Here is a 27923-nt window from a genome sequence, read left to right as displayed (position 1 = left end):
CTGACTCAGTTCTCCTCCTACTATTGATACAGCCCATACAAGAGAATCCCAATTTTTTTTATCTTGCTCATAATGACAGGAAGAGGAGAAAAGTGGTCTCTGTAGATCACTCACTGCCACCGAGGGCTCTAGACACTTTAAATGAGTCAATAAAGTCACAGAAGCTCACTATTGATCCTCAGTGATTTACTTCATGAAACTACCTATGTATAGTCAGTAAACTATTTCCAGATTTTATATAAAACATGTATTAAATTATCTCTAACATGTTTTAGTTGTTTTTCTCAAAGTTCCAAGTTTAAAAAAGCCTACATGGCTATATATACACTCAGCCTAGACTGAGTCAACTCTGTCAGAATTTCAAAGTTACAATGTCCAAAAATGCCCAAATTTATGTAACAATTACTCTTCTCAGAATTCATTCTTAAGGAGTTTCTATTTGGCTGTTTATGCTATTTAATTTGACTAATTACAAAGAGGCAAGTTTTCCTCATATACTTAGGAGCACTCTAAAAATAAGAATTATCCCAAAAAGGAAACTTTAGAAGTTGATGAGTTCACTGTCAGTGGCTTCTAATTAAAATACACTTCTCAGAGCTCTATATTTTTAAAAAAAACTGTTATTAATGAGTAGGTGGGTAAGAGGAATTCCAAAGTCGCTGAGAAATCTAATCACTTATATTCTTATGGAATATGTATGAAGTGAGTCATCCCCCCTATTCTTTCTTCATGACCCCTAGTGACATCTAGTAACTTTAAGAATTCATGGGTTTTGTGATTTATGACTTTATATGTTCTTTGAAAATTGACTCTCCCAAGCAGCCATTTTATATGACTAAATTATATACCTATATACTTTTTTTTTAGAAAAATGAGCAGGCATATCTGTTGGATTTGTAAGCTATGCAGACATGAATCTAAGAGACTCCCTTCAAAGTAAGTAGCTCTTATATGTTATAGCCATTTAAAATAAGAATTCTTAGTCACATGATAAATAGGTACATATCTACTTGATTTCGCTCTAAATATATTTTGCTGAGAAAGTAAAATTTTCATTTACACATGAGAAACTCCACCAGAGAAACAGTCATGTTTCACAATAAAATTTATTTCCATAATTCATGGTGCACACCTGAAAACTTGCTAACTTTAATGTTTTAGAGATATGTGATAAACATTCTTTACAATATAGTCTTGTGTTTATATTAAAGTTTTTTTAATCTAACAAATTCTCATAATTAAACCCCTCGCAAGAAGTGACAGACACCTTTATTCCTTCCTGTGGTTTACAAGAATGGAAACCTAGCAAGCTCTCAATCTTCTCAGGATGCAGACAAATTTGTGATTTGTTTGTTTCCTTGCTTTTTACACTGTCAGTTCATACAGGACAGGCCATCTCCAGCCTTGTGATCTTCCTGTCTAAGCCTCCTGATCTGGGATACATTTTATTGTAAAGATCCAGCCTCCCCTGCTCCCGTGATCTGGTAGATTAAAATGTAAAGGGTGAGTAGAAGGATAACCAACAGTTGGGTTTATCACAAAAAAATGCACAGAGTGTAGATTAACCTAGTTAGATTAACCATACATGCCTAACTGAAGGCCTCAGTTCTGAACACATCCTTGTAAATCAGAACTTTTGACCAGTCTGACCTCTCATTAAAGTAAGAACGATTTCAAAAGGTCACAAACTATGACTTGGTTAATAAAAGTAGATATACTGGTGGGTGATAAATCCCAATGGTCAAAATTCTAGTAACCAGTTGAAGTTTTGTTAACCATGCGTGTATACCCATGAAGAAAGATATAACCAAATGACTGAAAATAACTTTCTTCTATCGATTATCCCTGGGGCCTGTCACAATCAGAATATGGCTTTCTTCTTCTCTGCCTTGTAGATCCTCAGTGGAAAGGATGAGTAGAGGAAAAGAGAATTTTTATTTATAAGGCTGCTTAAGGTCATTTGATAGGACATTTTACATTCATTATAACTGTCGGATATAGAGATGATACAAAACTAAGGTGTGGAGATGTATTAAATCCTACATCAGGATTGTGTCCCCCAACCGTCAGACTCTAAGCATCAATGGCAAGAGTTTCCTAAAGCCCCCGTGTCTGCTTTTTGCTGCCTCCCCTGCCCAGAAAAAGGGAAAGATGCAAAACTGTAGAACTCAGATCAGGAGACTCAGGCTGATCTGGCAGCAAAGGTGCTTGAAATAAACCTTTAAATAATTCTAACAAGATCATCTTCATCCTGGGCCAGCGCCAATCTGTGAGACAGGAACTAAGCAAGGACAAAATGAAGTTCAATTTCTCCAGCCATGGTCTACATCGCTAAGTCTCATAAATCTTACAAGCAAAGACATTCTCTTCACAATTTCCCAGCACAGGGATATTTTGTGCCATCACTGGAGATTTTAGTCTTTCCTCTACAAGGAAATTTGTGAGATAGAAAAGTATTCAAGTAACCCGCCTCCCACTTCCCATCTCAATAAATTGAAAGTGTTTTTTTTTTAGCTTATTTCTCTGAAGTGCTAGAGAGCGAAAAAGACAATGAGTCAGAAATAATTTCACGCAAATGTTTTTGATAGCACTCAGCACAGTGCACTTTTCAGCCTAAAAACTGATGTGAACGTCTCCATGGAGCTGCAAGGACCATCAGAGTTGTTACAGCATGACTATCATTCCATGTTCTGGATTACTTAACTTCTTTTAAGCTTTTGTTATGTTCATAACGAGTCAATACTGATGCTTACTCTTGAAGAATTAACATTCAGACTGATTCGACCATGTAGCAAGGAGTAGGCCTGGCTCGCATCTTCAGTTTCCTTATAGCAGTGCAAAAGACACACGTGAAGCAGGAGCTGGGTGCTGATTAATATATTAGCAACCTTGATATAGAGAAGTAAAGTTACCCATGTGTAATGAAGCTAGACCGCTTCCCAGTCACTTCATGAAGCTCATCAACAGAAACCGAAATGAAGCATTCAAGCCACCGCCTCCAAGTGTGGCTTTGTTCATTCGCTTAGGTCGAATGTCACTTGACATATTGGACCACCCCTAAAGTTAAAACCTTCAGAATTCAATACATAAGTACATACATATCGAATAAGAAACTGCAAGCATAATAGACAAGACAGTACATGAAAATGTGCACATAGCTTTGTAGATGAACTCTGCATTCATTAGGGAAGTGGGTGCACGTGGGAAAAACATGAGACAATCCTTAGGAGAAAATGTGGGCGTCTGGGCCTGGAACCTTCGAAGTGTGTGCCTGCTATCAGTTGCCAGTCGGTTTCTGTTACCCTACAAAATTACCACAGCTACACTGCCGTATACGCTTGACTGCACATAGCTTTAATGGTGGAAAATAAGAAATCATCAGAATTGTTCAGACCGACTACATAATCTCTAAAAGGCTCCTTGTAGAATATTAGAGTCATCAAGATGTTCTAAGTACAACTAATTTATAATTATAATTTAAAGAGTAAGATCAAGGTAATCACATATCAAATGGGTACAAGACGATCATAGACATGGAAAGTAGGTATGAAAAATATAATTTCTTGTTTAAAACCATATACATACATTATATATATATAACAAAAGCTAAATCTACCACATTTCTAATAGGAAATAGGAAATGAGATTATACAACTATCTTTAATATTTATTTTATAATCTCAAGCATATACCTCATATGTTTCACAGTTCAAAATTTACTGGAAAATAAGACATAGAAGGTCAAGGAATAATTAGCAATGTAAATTATATTCTTCTATTATTCTCAATATAACATAGATTTATTTAGTTTAGCAAACTTTGATAGTAATTTAGCCCAATCAGTGCTCTTGTTTCTTTTCAAAGCCTTACTTTGGATGAAGTTTTAAAATGGGCCCAATCTTTGGAAAGTCTGATGGCTACAAAATGTGAGTATGGTGTACATGTCATCTTTTAATGAGTGGCCTGTTTCATATTCATAGCGTTGGGGGAGGGGTACCAGATGACAAATGTGGCTCCGCTTATGGCCTCCTAACTAGTAACTGACACAGTTAAAAAAGGAAAACCTGAAAATAGTTTGTCATGCCAACCACTGTTATTTTCTTTGGTGTTAATTAAAACAAGATTAGTCACTGTGGGTCTCTATTCTTCACAAGTATATGCATAAAGCCCATTGGGAGAATTCTGAAATAGTAACACATACTGAAATATACTGCCTTCCCATGGCTTGCTAAAGTTAGTGCTTAGAAACTATTTAAAAAGTTGCTGTTCTAAGGGCTGTCAAAAGTAAGAACCAATTCAAGCCTCATTCTAAAACTCAGTGGAGCTCTTCGGTCTTTAATTACAGTGGTTCTGGGTATAATGGAGCAAACATCAGAATTCAAGTGATACAAAGGAAAAGTCATAGCTATGTAGGCAAAAAAAAGTGTGTCTTGAGAACTTCAGTGCAGTTAATGTAAAAGATGAGGGGCACTCAAGGGAACTATTATTTGGAACAAAAACTGGTATATGACGGAAAATGATAACAAGAGAACAACTTAAAAAAAGTAGAGTGTACTCAAAATTCTACTGAACTTAGTTTCTTTCCAATAGTGTTATCCCTATCAAATGTCTGCTAATTTTTATGTATGAACATATCTCTTTATTAGGGACTTGCCTGTGTGAGGCTCTCTGGGAATAATGAATTGTTCAGATCTCCTGACTATGAATAGTAGATAACGGTAGTACTATAGTATTTCGATTAGTGGGTACACACAGGGTTATTCTAGACAGTACATTCTGTCACTCTTGGGGACTTCTGTGTTCCTAGGACACTATCTACTCTCACAGCCTCAAGAACATACTTTAATACAACATCTGTTATTTCTGACTCACAAGGCAATGGTGGGAGGTTTGAAATTTTAACTGTTGGCTTTTCAATTAGAATTTCTTGGTCCTTCTAGCTCTGACTCTGGGGTTCCTTCACTCATGTTGAACATCTCCAGATCTGTGCACCACCTAATCACCTTTCTTGAACTGTAAGCCATTGCATTGAAAATGTGCATGTCATAGTTTCTTTCTTTCATTCATATGAAAGGAAATTTGGACTATGCCTTTTACTTATCAAGCATTATTCATAGTTCTCTGATGTAACTTGCCAGCATGAATTAAATTTTAGATCCTTGCACTAAAATTTTGCCCACTTAAATGGAAGAACAGAAACTTGCCTGCTAAGTCAACTGTATTGATTCTTCTCCAAAGAGTTTTAATATCAGCGCAAGCCCATGTTCACAGCATTGCTAGGTTAATCTCACTTTCAAAGTTACAGACATCTCTTCTTTAATGTGAGAATAATGTCATCTCTCTATTCAATATTATTGTACAGGTTGAACATAAAAAGACATACTTTGGTGCAGGGTACAGCTTGAGCACAATAATTGCCATTTGCTCTTATTGGTTACAATGTGCACCTCTCTGAGTAGAGTCCTTTTTTTCCTCTTTTTCCTGCCAAAAGTCCAAACTCTTAGTATTCAGGATCCATGATATCCTGACCCAATTTGTTTTCTGAAATTTGTCTCCAGTTCTGTCGTTTATGAAACACAACTTACACCAATGTGGCAACTGCTCCATCCCTTACTTGTACATCAGCAACTGTCCTGCTACATACAGGCTTTTGCTCATTGTCCATTTTATTCTCACCCAATCCTGCACACCCTTAAAAATTAAAGTTCAAGTTCTACCTTTTCTATGGAAGGATTTATAAATATTCTTCAGTTCTATTTTGTTAGTACATTAGTTATCCATCTTTTCATTATGACTATTTGGGGTAACGAATTTATTTCCAAAGGAGCTTGCTCAATAAATTGTGAAGTTCTTTGAAGAACAGATATTGTTTACTCATTTCACATTCCACTAAGAGACTAACAGTGTCATTCGTACCTAGTGGGTGTGTACTATTATTCAATGGAAGATAAATATAAGGAAAGATCAACATACCAAGCTATATTAATTATGTCAGCTTATGTGCCAGTGCTGAAGACCTGGGAAAATGAATGAAATGAATAGTTAATCATCTGATATAAGTACCAAGTGGGCACTTGCTTAGCTAGACTCAGTAATTTAGAAATCTAATGTCCTAAGAATAAGCAAGTTTACAAAAAAAGATGAGAGCAAGAAGGCATCACACTGTTCTTAATAAAGCCAGTAGAAACACAAAGTCAAATTAGTATGAAGTTCATTTAAACAGGCTACAGCACATACTCAAAGGTGATTTAAAAAAACAAATCACCCCACAGATAGGACCAGTCAACTAGAAAAGCTACTATAGCAGACACTAGATGTTTGATACAGCAAGAATGCTTCAACTGACAAAGGACACTAAAATGTTTCCACTACACTAAGATATACAAACTTCAATTGCTACACAGATTCAAACACAGCCAATTAGAATATAGAGATCAGAATCCCACATGGAAATGAAATGTGTTAGTCTGAGCCTCAGGAAATGATGAGAAGTTAATATAGGAAATATTTGTTGGAAAACCATTAATTAATAAATACATTCAACACAATGCCATTAAATGAAAAAGCTTTATAAAAACTAGAAACTGGAAAGGACCACGTTTACGCAGCCTCTTCTAAGAGAGACTGTTTCATAGGAGACTTCCTGCTATTCTGGCATGTGCAATCTTTCTGACCTGTCTTGTGCAATGTTCCTTGATCGCAGGTGTAGGCGTTGGAATGTAGACACATCCACTAGCTCTGTTCTGCCAAAAGCCTGCTAATATCCATGCCGTGTCCAGTTTGGGTTTTCTGCCATTTGCTGTAAAGAGGAGTTTTGTTTTGTTTTGTTTGTTATGGGGTTGTTAGTGACATTTATCTGTGGCTACCAGTATAATAAATATATGGGTATAAATAATGGGGAAGGAATTAAACTGTCCTAACATAGTAGTGACAATAGATTCCTTTCTAAGGCCCATGGCCTCCCTATCCCAGAATGCTGGCTAGGTTCCCAGTACCATGATTTCCTTCCTGTTGAGTGAGCCTTAAGTCCAGCAAGACTGTTTTAGATGCTACCATCACTTAAGTGCTACTTATTGTACCTTAATACATTTCTTGCCAAGACCAAAACAATGTAAATATCAATGGAGGAAAATGTTGTAGAATCCCATGCATAGACGAAGAAGCACAGACCAGTAGCAAGTGATGGAAAGAGGAACATCAGTCTCTCCCAGGAATAAGCCCCTTATTGGTTTGTCCAAATAAGAGTGATCAATTCTGAAATCATAACCACACAAGCAACAAAAATGGCCTCAAAAGAGTAGACAGACAGACAGATAGATAGATAGATAAATACCCATATGTATACACACACACACACACACACACACACACATATATATATATATATATATATATATATATATGCAATAATAATTAAAGATTGGAACATGGGAAACGTTTAAGAAATACTAGCTGGGAGGGGCTATATAAAAATGGAAAGAAATGGTAAAAAGTGATATTTTTCTATTTCAATTAAAAACATTTTAAAGAAAGCAAAATGAGAAAGAAGAAACATAAAAAGGAGAAGAAGAAAATGAGGAAAGGAAAGGAAGAGGAAGGAGAGGTGGAGGAGGGGGAGGGGAGAAGGAAGAGGGGTGCAGGAAAAAGACCAAGTTGACAGAGCTATGGCAAAGTTAGATGTTAATTCGAAATGAACAATGTTTGTAAACTAGACACGTTCTAGATGTACTAGGAAGATACACTGCTGGTAAACAAGTTTTCAAAGCATTGAGGATACTTTTAAAATATACTGTGTGCATATGCACTTAATGAGTAGATACTAAGCTTGTTTTAGTTATTAGACAGCATGCTTGAGAAAATGCTTGTGGACCTATAACACATATAAAATTCCACAGGGGGGGAATCTGAAAATCTTTTTTAAAAAGAATAAAAAAATCACCATTTACGGTAGACTATGGAAAAATGGAAAGTAATTATTGCACCAATTTTTAAAGCAATGCGAATAGAATTCCAAAGGCAACAATGATTCTTTTTTAAAATAACATCATTTGAGCAAAAGCCTTTCCTAAGGCTATATAAAGGCATGAATGGCAGTAGTTTAAATGCAACATATTGTTTAAGAACTAAGGCTGATATAGATAAATTATGTCTTTTAAATGGATAAATGCAATGTATTGGTTCCTTGGATTTTGATGTGAATGTCAGTGTCAGTTAAAAATCAACCACACTGAGTGAAGCAGAAAACACTCTATACTTTTCAAAAGTCTTTTCAAATTTTTAGAAAATACTTTTAGAATTGACAGGAGTATAAATGTGACAGGAAAAAAGTTTCATTTATCCAACAAAATACTGGAGAATTATCTAAGATTTCCCCTCAAATCATAGAAGGCCAGACTATGCCACTAAAATAAAAATTGCTATCAAGACACCAGGTTTCAAAAACGTGAATATCAGAAAAGTAGTTCTGTGGGTGCTATTGGTAACTAAACACTACACAAGATTAGCAAAAGCAGAAAAGATACAGAATGATAAATTTTAAATTATAGAAGACCAAAATCACTTAAGTCTAAGAACTCTTCAAACAAGAAAGGTCAAACTTTAAAAGAATCTATAAGGTTTAAAAATATAGAAAATATATTACCAATTCTCTTTTTGTCTTTTTAGTGACAGATGCTTTGTTAACTATTTCTTTTAGTTTTTGAGATTATAATACAGTTATATCATTTTCCTTTTCCTTTAGTTCCTCAAAACCATATAAACCCCCCCCCCTTTATTTCTTTCAAATTCAGGGTGTCTATCATGTCTTCAGGACTGACTATTTGGTAGTGGATAACCAGTTTGTGTTCTATTCCTTGGGAAAGGCTATTTCTCCAGCTTTCAGCATTCTTTTTTGCCTGTAGTCTTTGCCTAGCATTGAAGTCACATAGGCTTTTCCTCATTCACTTTAGATGTCTGTTGTCATCCTTATTTAGCAGTCATCCTCGTGATACTTTATGGATGTAACTTCTGAAATTCCTAGAAGACACAAAAATCACTTCCAACTCACTGTTCCTCTAGCTCTTAATCTTTCTACCCCCTCTTCTGATATGATATCTGAGCCTTAAGTGATTTTATAGATGTATCCATGCATCCATGCATCCATGCATCCATGCATCCATGCATTCATGCATCCATGCATCCATGCATCCATGGGGACTGGGCTCTGCATGGGGACCAGAACTCTGCATTTAGATTGGTTGTGGTTTCTACAGTGGTATCTGTTTTAAAGAGAAGTTTCCTTGATGGAGGCTGAGGAATATACTTAATCTGTGGTTATAAGGACAAATACTTCCAATGTAGATAGAGAGTATACTGGTTTAAGAAAATAGCAGTTTTAGGTTCTTCTCTAAGACTCATGACTTCATTAGCCCTAGATAATTCACCATGTTTCCAGTACTAGATATGATTCACTCGTATTGTGTGGGTACTAAGTTCAATTAGAAAGTTGATGGTTATTGCCAAGATATGCATCCTACTTCTGCACCTTTAGAATTGTCATGCTATACTGCTCATTGATGTGGCTCATAAATGACATAGCCAGGTAGTACTATTGGATGCATTCCTCTTATGAAAGCTCATGGTACCTTCTTGTACCACAAAAGCCAGTCCCTCAGCGAGGTCCTGTGTCTGTAGTTCATGGTGTCTTTGGTCATAAGAACCTACCTTCTACCTCTAGGAACAAACTAATTTTCAAAAGATAACAATAGAAGGTATTTGCTGATGTATCGTGTTTTATACAAATAAAAAGACTACTTGGATGACTCAAACATCCTACCAAGTATGTGGAAAACAACATGAGGATGGAGATGAAATGAAGGAAGTATATATACACTCAGCCCATGCACTCCATTTAAATAGAGAAGACAAAGAACAAGAATGCATAGATAATTCCATAAAGTGGCAAGTGCTTTGAAAAAATTACATCAAGTGATGTGGAAAAAAAGTGCAAGACTATAATAACACAACTGAGAATTGTTGACAGGGGAAGAGCTGTCAAAACGAGTAGAACTGCCAGAATCTCCGAGCGAGAATAAAACTGTCCGAAGGGAAAAGACTTAAAGTGATTAGTCATAAGCAGTAGACATCCATGCTGAGGTCTTGGATATGAACCCAAGAAAAACATACCCGAAAGGTCCAAAGATGTGAGAGAGGTGCCTGCAAATAACTGGAAGACATTTTAATATTTCAGCTGCCGAAGGCCTCATGAGGCCATGTGAATGATCTCACCCTGAATATTAACCAATTTTTTTGTAAGCAAGTAAATATATTTTTAAAAGATCCTCCAGCTTTTTCTGAAGAAAAATTAAGGGAAACTAATTATAAAGATAATGCAATAAGCCAGCTTAAAAGCAGAACCCAGGAGGAAAGTCAAACTTGAAAATAATTAGCAGTGAGAGCCAAGGATTACTAGAAGAGTTAAGAAAAAAAGGAAAGGAAAAGAGATGGTGCTTGGGAACAAGGTGATATTCCAGATTTGAGGAATAAGAACCAGTGAATACAAAGAAACATCAGGTAAACTAAAGATGAACAAAAATAGTGTGTTACCGTGGAACCCAAATGATACAGTTCTTTCAAGGAAAGTGCCACAAATTGTGCTGAGGACTGGAAAGAAATCAGGTTATAGGAAATCCCATTTTTATAGTTAAAAAGAAGCATTTGCAGTGGCATGATGAAAGCAAGGTAGAATATATAAAGTAATTTGCATAAATTTTGATTTAAAAATAAGAAGATAAAAGAACAGAGATTGGAAGGTGGAAGCAAGTCTTTGTACTTTCCTCTGTAATAAACTATGCTGCAAACTGTCAAAACTAGAGGAACCAAATTCCATAAATTACAAGAGGCTGGCTATAAAGATAAAGGGTAGAGCCTTGGCATGTCATACATGAATCTACAAATATAGTTGCCAGCACCATTTGGTGGGGTGTGTTTGTGTGTGTGTGTGTGTGTGTGTGTACAAGTATGTGCATATATGTAAGTATATAAGTATACATTTGTATGTGTGCATGTATATGTATGTGTGTGTTAATTGTGTTTGTTTGTAAGCAAGTAAATAAATAAATAAATAAACAGCTTTTCCCCAAAAGCAGCAAGAGAAAAGCAGCAAGTCATGCAAAAAGAATTCCCATCAGAATAACGGATAGCATTATATACTCAAAACTATAAAAGAAAATTTTCAACCAAAAATATTGTACCCAGCAAAGCTATCCTCCAAGGATGAAGGAGAAGTAAAAACTTTCCTAAAGAAAACAAAAACTCGAGAAATTTGTCAGCATCTTATCAGCACTACAAGAGATACCCAAGGGAACAGTTTACAGAAACTGAAGGATAACTACCAACATAAAAATGGACAAAACTACAAAAATTCCACAAAATTGTGCCAAAATATGAAGGTGAAAGAGGAATCTAACTCTACTGGTACAAAGAAATCACCAAGTCACAAGAGAGGGGGAAACAAACAAACAAACAAACAAACAAAAAGATACATAAAACCAGGGGGGAAATGACAGTAGTGTCTTTATTCATCAGTAATGTTAAATATTGCCCCAACAGTTCTTATTTCTTTTTCTGGTTCTTTTTGAGGTAGCAGAAAGGGAAGAGCATCAGCAAGGGGGATACTTGATCTTACAAGATATTTAGGGTTGCTGTCTAAAACATTTACTTTTCTTAAGTCTAAGTCACTTTGCTGCAGTAGCTGAACTGCCTGAGTGTCTGAGACCAGAAACTGTTTAGCACTCCATCATAAAACAGCAGAGGGTTAAGTAAAGTAGCCTTTGTTCTATCTCCACAGGAATTGAGTGGCTCTAACCTTTCAGCAAGCTAGTTGAAGTAGCAAGAAAAGGGGGGGGGCTTTAAAAAGTGATTTTAGCACTTATTTCTAAGTTAAAGTTTCTTATAAAAGTTCTCTAAGAAAACAAGGGAAAGAGCTTGTAAGTAAAGGGAGAAAAGAGGATAAAAATGAAAGATAAACCAAGAAAAATAGAGATTACCAATGCTAAGAAGTGGGGGTGGGGGTTTGGAGGACCCTCCTCTCCTTGTCTTCAGCACTTATACATATCTTTCAGAATACATGATCACATGGTAAAATATTCATCACAACTTTACACATAAATTCAAATCATAAATCGAATAAGTTTACAACAGAGAATGTTTCCATGCATATCCCTTAGGAGTATAACTTGTGTAACAAAGCAATTAGGGAAGTTTTGTATAGATAAATCCAGTCAATATTTTAACTTCTGTCCTTGTACCTATAGTAAATCCTTAGTTCCCTTTTTAGGATCTTTGGTTAATGGTTTTACAACCTCTTGAAATGTGCTCTGACTAGTACATGCCTGCTTGCTATCTCAGAAGCAATTAATTAATAACACTTGAAGACTGGCAAAGTTTCATTGCAGTTTTGATTATCAGAGAGATCCTAAGAGCAGTTCCACTATAAAAAAGCTTAATATTTACTAATATAATTTTAGCAATCCTATAGGATCATCATTAAGAAGTAAGAAGTCATCTATCTATATAGCATCACTACAAGACAGTACATCTTTGTTGTTCTGCAGAGATCTGCTCAAAAGTGTGCGTTAATACCTACTGATTGTTCTAAATATTTAAAAATAACAGAAAAAGCATATTAAGAGCTGGAATCTTTCCTAAAAATAAATATCTCATGGGACTTGCTTGCCAGAGCAAATCCATGATAAATTTTAATCCAAGACAGACCCACCTCAGCAAGATAACCTATTTTTTAGCTTCTCCTGTGATAGCTCCTGACAATCCCCCAACTAGAGGTTTTTAAACACACACACACACACACACACACACACACACACACACAGAGAGAGAGAGAGAGAGAGAGAGAGAGAGAGAGAGAGAGAGACAGAAAAGCTAGATCCAATGATATGCTTCCTTTGAAAGTTATTTTAGCAATAAAGAGATAATAAAAGACTGAAAGAGAAAGAAGGAAACAATAAACCACGAATGTTAGACTTAAAATCAGGCAAAAATAGTTATGCACATGACAGATAAAATATACTAAAAATAAAAATCAATGTAAAAAACAAAATGATCACTACATAATGATGAAAAGATCAAGTTATCAAAAAGAAAATGCAAATATGTATGGACCCAAAGTTGGAACAATTTAATGTATGAAGTGTTACTTGAAAAATTGGATTCTACCGTGTTTCACTTTTATCAAATACACAAAAATTAACCAAAAGACAACCATTGACATTGACTATAATATAGACTGGTGAACAGAAGTTTATAGGTAGATGCATCAAAGAGCTGCAAAATACATACTTCTTACCATAGCATAGGGCGATCTCCAGAATATTGTATATATTTACCTGCATAGCTAATTTTCAACAAAGTTTATAAACTTGAAATCCACAGTCCATGCCCTTCAACAGAGGAATGGATTCAAAAAATGTGGTACATCTACACAATGGAGTACTACTCAGCTATCAAAATCAATGATTTCATGAAATTCATAGGCAAATGGAATGAACTAGGAAATATCATCCTGAATGAGGTTAATCAATCACAGAAAAACGCACTTGATATGCACTCATTGATAAGTGGATATTAGCCAAAAAGCTCAAATTACCCAAGATGCAATCTACATACCACAGGAAGCTCAAGAAGAAGGATGACCAAAATGCAGGTGCTCCCACTCCTTCTTAAAAGGGGGAAAATATTCATAGGAGGGGATATGGAAGCAAAGTTTAGAGCAGTGACTCAAGGAAAGGCCATTCAGAGCCTGACACACATGTGGCCCATATATATACAACCACCAAAACTAGGTAAGATTGATGAAGCAAAAAAGTGTGTGCTGAAAGGGACCGGATATAGATCTCTCCTGAGAGACACATCCAGAGCACGTCCAATACAGAGGTCAGTGCTAGCAGCAAACCACCGAACTGAGAATAGGACCCCCTTAGGGGGAATTAGAAGAAGTATTGAAAGAGTTGAAGGAGCTTGCAACTCCACAAAAACAACAATGCCAACCAATCAGAGCTTCCACAGACTAAACCACTACTGAAAGACTATACATGGACTGACCCAGGGCTCCAACTGCATATGTAGCAGAGAATAGCCTTGTTGGGGCACCAGTGGAAGGGAAAGCCCTTGGTCTTGCCAAGGTTGCCCCCCCCCAGTGCAGGGGAATATGAGGGAGGGCAATAAGGGGGATTTATAGGGGGAATACCCATATAGGGGAGGGGGGAGGGAATGGGGCCTTATGGACAGAAAACCAGGAAGGGGAATAACCTTTGAAATGTAAGTAAAGAAATATATAATAAAAATTTTTTAAAAAAAGAAAGAAAGAAATCCACAATCCAATACTTGGCTGTGAGTATCTGCATCTATCCCAGTCAGCTCCTGGTAGAATCTCTCAGAGGATAGCCATGATAGGCTCCTGTCTGAAGGACAACATAGCTTCAGTAATAGGGTCAGGGTTTGGTGCCCACCCCCTATGGGATGGGTCCCAAGTTGGGCTGGTCAGCCATTCGTTCATTCTCTGCTCCATTCTTGTCTCTGCATTTCTTTTAGACAGGAAAAATTTGGGGTGGGAATATTTGAAGATGGGTTGGTGTCCCCATCCCTTCACTGGGGACTCTGTCCCAACTACTGGAGGTGATTTCTTTTAGGTTCCATCTCCCACTGTTTAGGCATTTCAAATACCATTCCACATTAATCCTGCCCCCTCCATCCCAGGACTCCTCCATGATTATTTTGTTCTGCTTTCTAGAGGTTTCCTCATTCCATCAACTCCCAGAGCTACATGAGGTGTATCATGGGTATTCTGGCCTTTTTATTTAATTCTCTCCTATCTACCATGCATTCCACACCTGGGTCCTGCCCCTCAGGATATTTTCCTTCCATTCTCACCCAGGTATCTCCCTCCCATGATTATTTTGTTCTGCCTTCTAAGTAGGATTGAAGCCTCCTCACTTGGGCCTTCCTTCTTGTTTAACTCTTAGAGTCTATGAGGTGTATCATGGGTATTCTGTTCTTTTTGTTAATATCCAGTTACCAGTGAGTACATACCATGCATGTCCTATGGGTCTGGGTTAGCTCACTCAGGATATTTTCTAGTTCCATTCATGATTGCCTGCAAAATTCATGATATCCTTGTTTTTAACAGCTGGATAGTATTCCACTGCATAAATGAACCACATTTTCTGTATCCATTCTTCACTTAAGGGACATCTGGGTTGCTTACATTTTCTATGCATGTGTGCTTGTGATATTTTGGAGCATCTTTTGGGTATATACCCAGGAATAGTGTAGCTGGATCTTCAGGTAAAATTGTTTTTATATTTATGAGGAACTGTCAGATAGATTTCCAGAGTAGTTGTACCAATTTGCAATCCCACCAGCTATGGAGACATATACCCCTGGAGAACTCCTATGGTAGAGTTAGGGGAAAGATTGAAGGAACCAAAAGGGATGGCAATCCCATAGGAAGACTTACATTGTCAATTAACCTGGATGCTTGGGAGCTCCCAGAGACTAATATGTAGCAGAAGACTGTCTTGGCTAGCGTCAGTGGGAGAAGACACACCTAATCCTGTAGAGACTTGATGCCCCAGGGAGGGGGGATGTTCACGGAAGTCATCCTCTCAGCGGGGAAGGGGAATAAGGATAAATGAAGAAACTTCAAGTGGAGACCAGGAAGGGTAAAGCAACATTTGGGATGTAAATAAATAAAACAATTAATTAATAATAATAAATGTTGAAATTATAACATTTATCTTCTCTGATCACAGTGGAGTAAAACTAGATACCTATAACATTTGGAATTTTGGAAATTGTATAAATAGATACATAGAAACTTTTTTAAAAGCTCCTTATCAAATTACCAATTATATTTCACATAACTAAATAAAAACACCTCTAGAATTTATATGGAATCATAAAAGACCCAAATTGTCAAATCAATCATGAAAAAAAAAAACCAACTAAACAAAAGGCAAATATTTATAACACCAGTCTCAAAAACATACTTCAGAGGGATTGCTTGCATCCGAAACAAAAATGGACTGGTATTGAAAATAGTTCAGAATCTTATAGAACAGAATGGAACATTTCAGAAATAAATTGATGCTTCTCGGGAGATTTAAAAACAGATATCTAAATACAGAAGAAACCTGCTCCCCTGCCACCTCTCTCTCACTCTCTCTCTCTCTCTCTCTCTCTCTCTCTCTCTCTCTCTCTCACACACACACACACACACACACACACACACACACACACAATCATCATCATCATCAACAACAACAACAGCAAATAACAATTCAAAGTGGATCAAGACATAGGAAAATACTTTAGAATCTTGGTATAAACAAAAATTTATGAGTATAGTCCATATACACATAGAATTAAAAAAAAAAAGCAAAAGCTGACAAACAGGATTATATCAACCTGAAAGGCTTCAATACAGTAAAGAAAGTAAGGATCCATCCTAAAGGATGGGATAAATACTCACAAACTATTTATTTAAAGAGGGATTGATTTCCAAGATACATAAGAGATCACTAAAACAATAATACTAACAATAATCCAACTTAAATAAGATTTGTATAGAAATTTCCCAAAATAGAATGCACAAATCATTAACCATGATATGAAGAAAACTCACCATTACTACATATCAAGAGGATGCAAATCAAACAATAATGGACTATTATCATACACCATATCCATTATCGAAGGACAATAAATAAAAGGTCCTAGCAAGAATCTGAAGACAGGGTACTGCTTGAACATTGTTGATGGTAGTATAGATTAATTCAAGCATGTCTGAAGTTTAAATGAACAAATAAATAAAACTATGGTATATCTGGTAGTCTCACTATTGTCTACATAGCCAAAGGAGTTAGCATATGAATGTAAAGAAACCATCAGTACTTAAACTTTTTCACAACACTATTCTCAGTCAGCCAGATGTGGAACCAACATTAGTGTCAAGGTGTTTAAATTGGTTAAAAAAAAAAAGTAATGTGAACATATTTGTAATAAAATATTGTTCAATCATAAAAATATTAAAATTTTGTTGGTTGTGGGGACACAGATGCATCTGGAGATAATTATGAAAAAAGCCAAGTGAGTATAAAAATATCTTTTATTTGACTGATTTAATCTCTGAAGCATACTGCCTCCATCTGTTAATCTAGGACTACTCTTGGAAGCTTCTAGCCTCTGTACAATCTTATCTGTGCCTAGAATGTTTTCAGCCTCTGAGACTTACTGTGGAATAAGCTCACCCTTTCTTGTTCTTTCTGAACTCAGGCTGAGTGATTCAACTCAACTGTTCTGGCTAAAACTCCTCTCCAAGCTGACTAATTCGATCTTGCTTCTCTCTAAGTTTGTGACCTGAATTTCTCTGCTCGGTCTCAAATTAACTCTAGGAAACTGTTCTAATCTTCTAGCTCCTTCTCATTTCCTGGTTCATTCTGTCTTTACCTGTGTCTATCTTTTTCTCTCTTCAACCTGTCTCTGTAGAATTCTCCTGGTAAAACTGCCTCTTTCCCTCTCTGTATTGCTCATTTTTAAGTCACTTCCCTTTCCTCTGTCTTCTCGAGAGAGATGGGCACATCCTGTTCTGTCAAATCTTCCTCTTATTCATTACTTTGCCATTGAATTAGGCATCCATTGTTTGTAATTAAAGGCGTGTATGAGGGAGTGTCTGTATTCCAGCCAGAGGGATTATAGGTGTGTGCTAAGAGCTGAGATACACAACTAGAAACAGTTTTTTCCAGTAAGTTCCACAACCTCCAGGTTCACAATGTGATCAAGTATCCTACAACAAATGGTTCAGTGGATTAAGTGCCTGTCCTGTAAGTGTAAAATCTGGAGTTCAGATCACCAACACCCAGTAAAGGTAGAAGCAGGGGCACACATTTTTAGTTCCAAGCATGCCTATGGAAAAACGGAAAATGGAGACAGAGGATCCTTCAAACCTTTGGGGACAATTAGCCAAAGATCCTGTCCTCTGACTTCCACTTGGCATGCTTGATCCAGTACTCACACACATACTACAGACAGCAACATTTAAGAAATGAAATTAGTCAGATTCACACAGATAAATACTTTATGTCCTCATACACGTGGAATCTAAAATGTCATTCTCAAAGTAGTAGAGAATACAATTTGGTCTCCAATTTCTGAGAAGCATATGAAACAATGACAGAGAAAAGGTGAGGAAGGGACACAAAGGTGCGATTTGATGAGAATAACTTCTAAGGCAACACATTAGGATAACTATGTGTGAAGGCAAGGAATTTAACATTTCAAAATAGGTAGGAGAAAAGGTTTTTGAGTGATCCTACATAATACGTGTCTGAAGTGATACATATGTCAATTATCCTAATCTAATCATTACATACAGTACATAGAAGTTAAAATATCACATGTGTACAACATAGTAAGAACTGTCACTATTTGTCATCTTAAACAAAATAGACTCTCAAGAAAACTAGGAGTATTTATAGAAATACTTTAGTCAGTAAAATGTCTCGCAGGCATGAAAACATGATCTCAATCCCCAGAGCCTCCAATTTTAAAATAAGAAAAATGTCTGGGCATAGTGTGCATATTTAACAATTTTCCCAGTTTAGGGACGGGTAGACGGATAGAGTGCTGGAGGCTGAGGGCTACTCAGCCTGTCCTACTTTGCCAGTTCCAGTCTAGTAAAAGGCACACATGTGAGCGCGCACACACACACACACACACACACACACACACACACACACACACACACACACACCCCAGAGATGGGAAAGAGACATAAGGTCAGGATCAGGAACAAGATCAATAGCTGTTTTAATCGCAGTTGGGAAACACAGCAAGATGCTCGTCTGGTGATGACAGCTAACAGTGAGGCAGACATGACAGATGAGAGGGGATAATGGGGTAAAAGCATCTAGGAAAGGTACAGTACTAAAAGAAGCAAAGGCACAAGAGAACCTGGAAAATCTTTAGCCGGTACAAAAGGTGCCAAAATCACTCTTTGGGAAAACTCTAGGGCTATGATATCAGAGAAATAGCAGTTGACAACTGCACATTGTTGAGTGATCGTTGAAATGATTGCAGAAATCATTTTTAACTCAGAAAGCACAGATGTGGCTTTCTGTGTCCTGCTCAGCTGCCTAGCGCTATATTCTGGATAGGCAGGAGTTCTGAATACGAGCTAGCATTAATGCTTTACTTTGGGGCAAAATTATACTTAAGTGTACTTTATACTCCCCCTTCTAATATATCATAATTACAGTTAAACAATCTTTGAAAATACTGAGTTTAACAGTATAGGATTGGCAAGCTGCTAAAGGCAATGAAATCTCTCTCTACTCATGAGCCATGGGGCAGGTGGTGCGTCTTTATTGACGTAGTGACACGGGGCTGACATGAGAAGTAACTGGTGGTTTGGTTGCAACCTCTGTGCACGGTCTCAGGTCTCTGCATCTGTGAGTGATTTCCTGCCTCCCACTCGGGATTGGCAGCTTCCCACACTACCATTTATCCTAATGTCTGCTAACCATTGCTGTTGTCATGGTTACCTTCATCACACCTTATATTACTGTACGACATTGCCTCAGCCCTTTCCATTTAGCATTTTTTGTCTTCTCCAATTTCTCATGCACTTTTTCACCTGCCAAAGTGAGAAAAGAAATGGCCTTTTATAGACATGGTTACTCAGCTAGCACTTTCTTCCCCACTGTCGGAAAATGAAAAGCAATAGTATACTATTATAATCCCCGGGTCTTCTGTACCTCCTGTGTGGGGAATGACTAGAGCCTACCTTACTTTTCAAGATGTGTAAGAGGGTCTATGAAAATGTAAAGCATGAAAGATACAGAAGCCTAGATTATAAAATATTTTAGCCACCAGGACCTGCCATTTAACAGTGAATAGGAACCCTATAGACAGTAGTTAATAACTTGCAGTCCTGGTTCTCATAGCTTCTCAGTTGAACAGAAGGAGATCAATGAATATAATAGACCATAATATACTTATCAAAATTGTAGAATCTCTTTGTATTAGGTGTATTTGTCAACTAACAGAATATTTATGCAACCATGAAAGTTCAGAGAGCTCTTCCCAGAACTGTGATCTATAAGCTAAGTCTAAGATCAAGAATAAAGTCAACCCTGGAAAGAAACTATATAAATGAGTGACCACAAAGTGTGCTTAGAGAAGAACATCTGAACAGGGCTCAGGCACTACGCTTATGAGTGACTAAACGTAGGTGGGAGGGCAAAGTACTGTGTCCAGTAAGCCCGGCAATTACAGCCAAGAGCTCCAGCCTCTGTCATTTGAGTCATAGGAAGATATTGGGAGGGTATAGAATTTTTTCCTCTAGCAAAACTCCTGATAATGCTAAAGGGAGCATTTGGAAAACTGACTGAAGCTTTCTGATTGAAGATGGTTACAAATGTATCTCAAAATAATGTGCAAATGGCAGAAGATGATGCAAAGATGTAATCATATCTTTAACATTTAAAGAGAATAGAAAAGAAAGAAAAACTCTAACTACAAAACACAAATTGTAGTAAAACAGAAGATGTGCTACAAAAGAATATAGAAATTATAGTAGAATGATATACTCTGGTGTGCCCAGTGATGTAGATTGATAGTACAAACATTAAAAATTAGTTCATATATTTCAGCATGAACCAATGTCCACATATCACCTGCCAGATTTAATGCATGATAAAGGCTTGCCTTATGTAGAAGACACAAAATTGGAAAGATAGGACATACTCTGACTTGGTTCAAAAATCCCCCATGTCCCTTCCCCATCTAAGTGACTGTCACTTGTTTCTTTGTGTGTCACAGATATATTAATCTCAGTTCTTTTTAAAGAGCAATATAGAGATTATTAAAGGTACCACCCACATTCGTAAAGGAAAATGCATATACAAAATATGACACAAACTTATTTTCTTGTCCTCTCAAATAATCAGTCCTGGTCTTTCTTTCATTGGCTCTTCTAAGCAGCATCAAGTCTCCTGAGTACCATTTCACACTTCAAAATGGGCTATTTGGAGCACTACTGCCTAATTTAGGAAAAATGTTTCACCTTGTAATTCACTCGTGGTATGAGTCCCCAGAACTATAAACTCAGCAAATCGATTTTCCATTTAATATTTACGAAGATTCCTGAAATTTTTTTGCACAGATGTTGTTCTAGTTGCCTGCTTAGGCAACAAGGTAACATTCTCAGAAAGAAAAAAAAACTTACCTGATTTACACAGATGTCTGTAAAATAAACATGTAAGCACAGTCATTCTGCACAATAAAGCCTGTCTGAAACATTATATGGGTTCCAGCAGTCTGGGTCAGCTTTTGCAAAATCATGATGAAATAATAAGTACCACTAAAATCCTACTTGATTATAATATTATTCATAATATATGACAACTAAGGTCAGTTACAACCCTGTTCCATGCCTTAATTATGACATTTGGATAAAGAGTAGCTTTCTTCTAGATTTATTAACCTTGTGACAAGGGAAGTAAAGAACCACCCAAGGGTAAAAGATAGCTCTCACAGGCCAGCACAAATCCAGTGGCCAGTGCAGAGGTGAGTGGGACAAGGAAATATGGGCCTCTTAAAAGAGCGGGACTGAGACTAATAGGTCCTACTACAGCAACTACCCATACTTGGTACGTTTTGTATACCACCTATAGGATACTGCAATTTGGGAAATGCAAAAAATAATTCAGAAAGTTTTATTAGCAGGCATGTGGCTATATTAGGAGTTATAAAACCATTAGTCCAGCCGCAGAGAAAAAGATATTTATTCATCTCTCAAAAAAGGGAAGCTTAAGAAAGCAGGAATTGATACAGGTAGATTCTGGAGTAAGAATTGAGGAACATTTTAGTACAAGTTCAAGATAAAAATAAATACACATTTAAACATAACATAAAACCCAATATTGGCTACCAGACCATATTCTTGCCTCAGTCGACTACTTCTCCAACTGGCCAGAAATCATCTCATTCAATGACCTATGAACTTTACCAATAACTGTTTTCTGATTTATAACTTATTTCTCTATTTCAAAGTCCTTGTTTCCTACTCCTGCTTCAGTCTTCAGTCATCATTCCTCTAAGTGCCAATTATATTAATGTATTTGTGCTAATAAGACTTTATTTCAGTGCATGCTGGGAACTTGGGGCTTTCAAATTTTCTTATTAAAGAAGTAATGACTTTTGGTTTTGTTTTCGTCCTTTGCCCAGAGCTTTAACTATGTCTCTAGCACGCATTAGTAAACACAACTGCGTTTCTCGGCTCCTAATTTTCAATGCTTATGGCAAGGCACAGACTATCACTAAGTCATGTCAGTGGGAAAACAAACTTATTTGAAATGTGTTACAATATATTTCCCATTGGGTAGTAATGTCTAACTATGTCACTTCCTAGGCTATATATCTATGTATAATGTGCCCTCATCTGATCTGTACTGTCAGCCAAAGTGAAGGTTCTTTCAAACCTCTTCCGGTCATTGTACTACAGGCTACATCTGCCCACATAACTGTCAGCCATGCTCTATGGCTCTGTATCACCATCCCACATTTGCAGATTACCCACTTTCCCCTGAGGGCTTCATAAGTGGTACCTACCTCTGTGTTATTTTCCTTAAATATAAAATGTCGTCTTGCTTCTTATTTCACTGCTGATATAATCAGTGAAAATCAAAGGAGCATGTAACTTGATTTTCTTTTCTTTTTTTCTTTTTTCTTTAGCTTTGACACTTACTGGACATAACCCCTAATTTACTCTTCTAACTGCTGACCTGGTTACTTCCCCAGCATTGTACCCCAGATACTTGCTCTTTCTTCTAGACTTGTGCTCATCATCCATCTCCCCTCTTGGTGGCTTCCCCTCTTCTCTCTTTTCTTGCTCCTTCTCCTCCTGATCTCTCCCCCAATCAAGTCACTCCAAACCCACCTACCTCTAATCCCTCCAGTAATTGGCTGTAGCCAATTTTATTTAACAAACAGTTTTAAATTAAGGAACAAAATTTGTAGAACAAAGGCTTTTAAGCATCGGAAGTCACTCTTAGGCCTAGACCTTCTGGCATATTACAATATAGCAAAGAGAACCAACCTCAACACCCACCCATGTGTGCTTTAAAGAAGAAAGATGAGGTCTTTTCTTCCAAAATGTTACCTCTTCCAAAACGTGCATTTCACAGAACTCAATACAGTTTCCTATGGCATAAAGGGCAGTGAGGATGCATATGTGTAACTGATGGTCCTAATGTCTCCAATGGTGTTAGCATTAGGCTTAGTGTGAGGGTTTAAGATTGGGATTGGGATTGGGGTTAAGGTTAGGTTTAAGGTCAGGGTTAGAGTTATAGTTAGGTTTCTTTCTTTATCCATATGTGTTTTAAAGAAGAGAGGCAAGGCCTTTTCTCCCAGAACATCCTGTTTCACATTCAACTGAATTTAGTAATCTCTGCTATGGGCATGGCTTGTTTTAGTGAGGGAACACTGTCCTTTTATACTTCCCTCTACATATGTGTTTCACAAAATGCAATACAATTTTCTATGGCATATATACAATGGCACTGCAGATGTGTAATAGTTCATCCTAATCTCTTCAATGGTGTTAGGTTGGTTACTTTTGTGTATTTTGATGGATGCACTTCACAGAATGCAATACAATTTTGTATGGTCTAATTGCAATGAACATGCATATGTGTAATTGTCCTGATGTCTCCAATGGTGATAGGGTTAGAGTTAGGGTTAGGGGTGTGTGTGTGTGTGTGTGTGTGTGTGTGTGTGTGTGTGTGTGTGTGTGTGTGTGTGTGTTAATTTGTTTTTCACTTATTCACTCTAAATCCTGCTCATCATCCCCCTCTCAGTCTCCCCTTCCCACAATCCTTCCCCTAATCTGCCTTCTCCTCTGAGCAGGTAGCCCCCCCGCCCCCGCTAACAATCCCCCCATTCTGTCACCTCAAGTCTCGGAAAGGCTAGGAGCTTCCTCTTCTACTGAGGCCAGACAAGGCAGCCCAGCTAGAAAATCATATCCCATATACAGACAACAGCTTTCGGGAAAGCCCCTCTTGTATTTGTTTCAGCCCACATGAAGACCAAGTAGCTTGATATTCTAATGCTAGGAAATTGATGTAATAATGTCTTCTATGAAGATGTAGGAAAATATGACTTTATTCATTAGTTCTATTCCATTTGACTATTACTCTTTCCCATGACAGTTAATCAGATACTAATCAACATTGTTTGTTAGCAAAATCCCATACTTTAGGAAATAATGTGCACTATGGCACAACTTATGGTTAACAACGTCACAGAGAGGTACTGGCCTCAAAACTCATCACATTGCAGACATTAAATGATGAACCAAGTATTTGTAAAAGAAAAAAAATTACACTGTCAGTCTGTAAGTGGTCTCATATTCAGTCTGACTAAGCACCATTCTAGTAACATTAATTGAAAGTTGCTTTGTCATTTTAGCATTTAGCAATTACATGTCTCATATATTCCAAAAGACTTCACAGTAACCAAAAGGAGTTTAGTGTCAATCCCAATGTATTCATCTCAAACTTGATGCTTGATGGTCCCAGGGATGATGAGTAACAAGCTGCTCTTATGAGAGCATGACTAATCTATGAGTCCAAGCTCCCGCAAATTGGGGTCAGAATCAAAGTCCTCCCATTCTGTAGTCATCCGCTCACCCCAGGGGCTGTTCAAGACCAGAACTGAAGATAAGCATCTGAGCACCAAGGGCCATCTCATAGTCATGTTCAACACAACGCATTGCCCTGTGTTAGGTTCTGAGAAGATGCTCAACATCCCCCTGGACTCCATTCCTTACTTGGTCCCTATTTCTGGCTTGAACCATAAACTATGAATATGATGTTCAATTCTTCATTGTCCTGTTCTCCTGCTGACTGGACATTGAGAAACACTCCAGAAAACTCTAGCTCATCAAAGTATCACTCATACATAGCTTGGATAGTTCCCCCCCAACCCTGACTTGCCAGATTGTTAATTTAGATCTTACCTATCACTTTATTGTGAGGTATAAAATATTTTAAAACTTTGTGAGGAGAGTTCTGTCCGTCTATGTAGTTTAAGTCATTTGTGTGGGTTCTTATGACATCTGGTGGCTTTTCTGTCATGGGTACATCTAAACTGACAAACACTTTCCACTGAGTGACTCAAAACAAAGGGGTAACTTCACCAATTAGTGGCATCCTTGAACATGCGTCACATATATAGAGACCTGCGTGTGTGACTGGTAAAGTTATAGTTAGAAGGTGTCCACTTGTTTTGTATCTTTAGAGCTCTTCTTTAGGCTTCTGTATTAAACTGTATGAATTGCTGTTTAAATTCTAAATATTAACCCACAAAAACTATCATATTTTTTCTACTTTTAGATGGCCCAGTAGTGTACACAGCATATTTAAAATTGGAGCACAGTGATGAGAACATTAAATTCTGGATGGCATGTGAAACCTACAAGAAAATTGCTTCACGGAGGGGCAGAATTTCTAGAGCAAAAAAGCTTTACAATCTCTACATTCAGCCACAGTCTCCTAGAGAGGTAACAATGAGACATGACAGTTGGGGCATCCCTTGGAAGACATTAATAACTTGAGCACCATTATATGCCAGTCATATTCCATCCCAGTATCTCCTTAAAATTATATAAATTAAGAATTACTAATCTTATTCTTCAGTCACAGAACCTATGAACTAGATAACTTAACGAATTCCTCCTGTGTAGAATTATTAGTAACCATAGAATTCAAAGGTGAGCTGTTTGATCCAAAATCCTCTACTCATTAGCCTATCTTAATGTCCAACACAGTTAAAAAGAGCAAAGGGATTGTTGGGAGAGTTCTCTGGCATCATAAACTTGAAATGCCATGAATGAGCACTCCAGTGAGGTTGGTCCACTGAGCCATTTCACATTAGCATAATCCAACCACCCCAGCTGACATCCAAGTCACCATTACTACTCTCAGGCTGCCTCACACTGAGGCTCCTGAAAGAGAGACAACCGAAACTTCCAATTCATGTTAAATGCAAGGGTGGAGGATAGCATGAGAGATTTCTATTACTCAGCATAGCCCTCTTTTATTCAATGAATCCCAAAACCCTTCTGAAAATTTTAGGTTTTCTGTGATAACCACTTCTCCCCTCCATTTCTTCACTTCTCCTCACTTGCTTCCCATTTCAGGACCTGGTTGGTTAACACAGCATTTGTGACTACTGAGGAGAATCAAGTTTAAAGCAGCCACCAACTTCCTTTTTTCTTTAAAAAAAAAAAAAAAAGAGCCCTCCAGTTCATAGAATTCCATGTTTGCAGACTGCCACTGTCAAACCACTGGCATGTCCCAAAGAAGCAGTAGTTTGTGGAGTTCCCTGGTCACAGACGTCATGCTCTCAATCTACTCCTGGTTGCTAATGGTGGATTTTTTTACTTTTAAAAAGAGCAAAGACTTCATTTCCTAAACGTCTTTTTAAATACCTAAGAATAGTGAGCCTAAACTGTGACTCTGAGAAGGAGGGCAGCAAATTAAAGCTTTCCATTGCAGGCATGTGCGTCTGTTGTGCTTAGTCTATAATTTCATTTTTCAGATCAACATCGACAGTACAACACGGGAAGCTATCATCAAAAGCATTCGAGAACCCACTCAAATGTGCTTTGAAGAGGCCCAAAAGATCGTATACATGCATATGGAAATGGATTCTTATCCCAGATTTTTAAAGTCGGAGATGTACCAAAAACTATTGAAAACTGTTCAATCTAAAAGCTCTTGATTACTACCCAGAAGTTTAACCTGAAGATGGCATGTTGCAAGTCCCAGCTTTATTTAGAAAAAAAAAGACACAAAATGAAAATGAAGTTAGAACTGAAACAGAAACCAAGCTATAAGTTGATCTCTAGCTCCCAAGGGAAATTCATTCCAAAACTGAAGAACTCCCAGATTCTGTAACACAATTTATAGCATATGTACAGAGAGGAATTAACAGAGAAGAAAAAAGAAGCTTCCTTTTATCATATAAACACTATAATATTTTTATTATACTAGGCAACTAATGGTATTTTTCATTAAAGAAATTTGGCTGTCATAGCATAAATAACTGATTTTTAAAACCATTGTTCTGTGAATTTTGTTTCTATGTATTCTATAGATATGCTCAGAATATCTTGAATTAGTATATAAACATATTAGTCATAATATAATCAGTTGAATTTTAACATAAGCAGTATTGAAAATATATTAAGAGGGAATTTAGCTGTAAAATTTTCCTTGTAGCACGCCCATGATTGACCTTAGAAGGGCAACTGACCTATATCATGTACGTCTTCTACAGGTTAAATCTTCAGAATAATTGTAAGCTTTTACTATGTGTGGCTCTTTTTTTCATTTGTATTTTACATTTAAAATGTCATTGGGCTATAAAATTGGTCTTTTATTTGAAATTAACTTCTTTAAAATATGAACCCAGCATAGTGTTGAAAATCAATAATAAAAACTAAAACTTGAGTGCATGTTTTTCAAAGACACTTAATTGTATCTTACAATGAACATCTCAAAGAGCCTGAAGTTTGCAAAAGTGAGAAATTAGAAAAAAGCGTGTTAACTTGTTTGTTTGATGTCACTGTATGCCATTTTAAAACATTAAAAGAATTTAGACTCAACCTCCAGATCTGGAGTTCTGGGAGGTCAACAAAACACACACAGGAACAAAATTTGAACCGTTACCTTAAAATGTCAAGCAACACTTGACATTTTTAATACTGTAAAAAATGACATTGTGTACTGATGGGCAGGAAGTATTGAAACTGACCCTCACCCTAGCCCAGATTGATTTTTCAATCCTCATGTTTTGTCTTGGTT

The 27923-nt window shown here is 37.0% G+C and overlaps 1 protein-coding gene across 1 annotated transcript; it reads left to right on the top strand.

The window, feature by feature from the left end:
- Positions 1 to 871: 871 nt before the first annotated feature.
- Rgs13 (regulator of G protein signaling 13) lies at positions 872 to 27345 on the top strand. The gene is made up of 4 exons (XM_032915119.1): positions 872 to 936; positions 3865 to 3926; positions 25449 to 25615; positions 26656 to 27345. The coding sequence occupies exons 1-4, from the start codon at positions 872 to 874 to the stop codon at positions 26836 to 26838; spliced, it is 477 nt and encodes a 158-aa protein (XP_032771010.1). The 3' UTR covers positions 26839 to 27345.
- Positions 27346 to 27923: the final 578 nt, after the last annotated feature.

Source organism: Rattus rattus, chromosome 10 (genome assembly GCF_011064425.1).
Source record: "Rattus rattus isolate New Zealand chromosome 10, Rrattus_CSIRO_v1, whole genome shotgun sequence".
Taxonomy (NCBI): Eukaryota; Metazoa; Chordata; class Mammalia; order Rodentia; family Muridae; genus Rattus; species Rattus rattus.
The sequence above is the reverse complement of the archived record's forward strand: the minus strand, read 5'-3'. Positions and strand labels throughout refer to the sequence as shown.

Coding starts and splice junctions, on each gene's coding strand:
- Rgs13 (XM_032915119.1), top strand. CDS start 872: ATGAGCAGGCATATCTGTTGGATTTGTAAGCTATGCAGACATGAATCT. Junction 937..3,864: donor TCTAAGAGACTCCCTTCAAA/GTAAGTAGCTCT, acceptor TTCTTTTCAAAG/CCTTACTTTGGATGAAGTTT. Junction 3,927..25,448: donor AAGTCTGATGGCTACAAAAT/GTGAGTATGGTG, acceptor TTCTACTTTTAG/ATGGCCCAGTAGTGTACACA.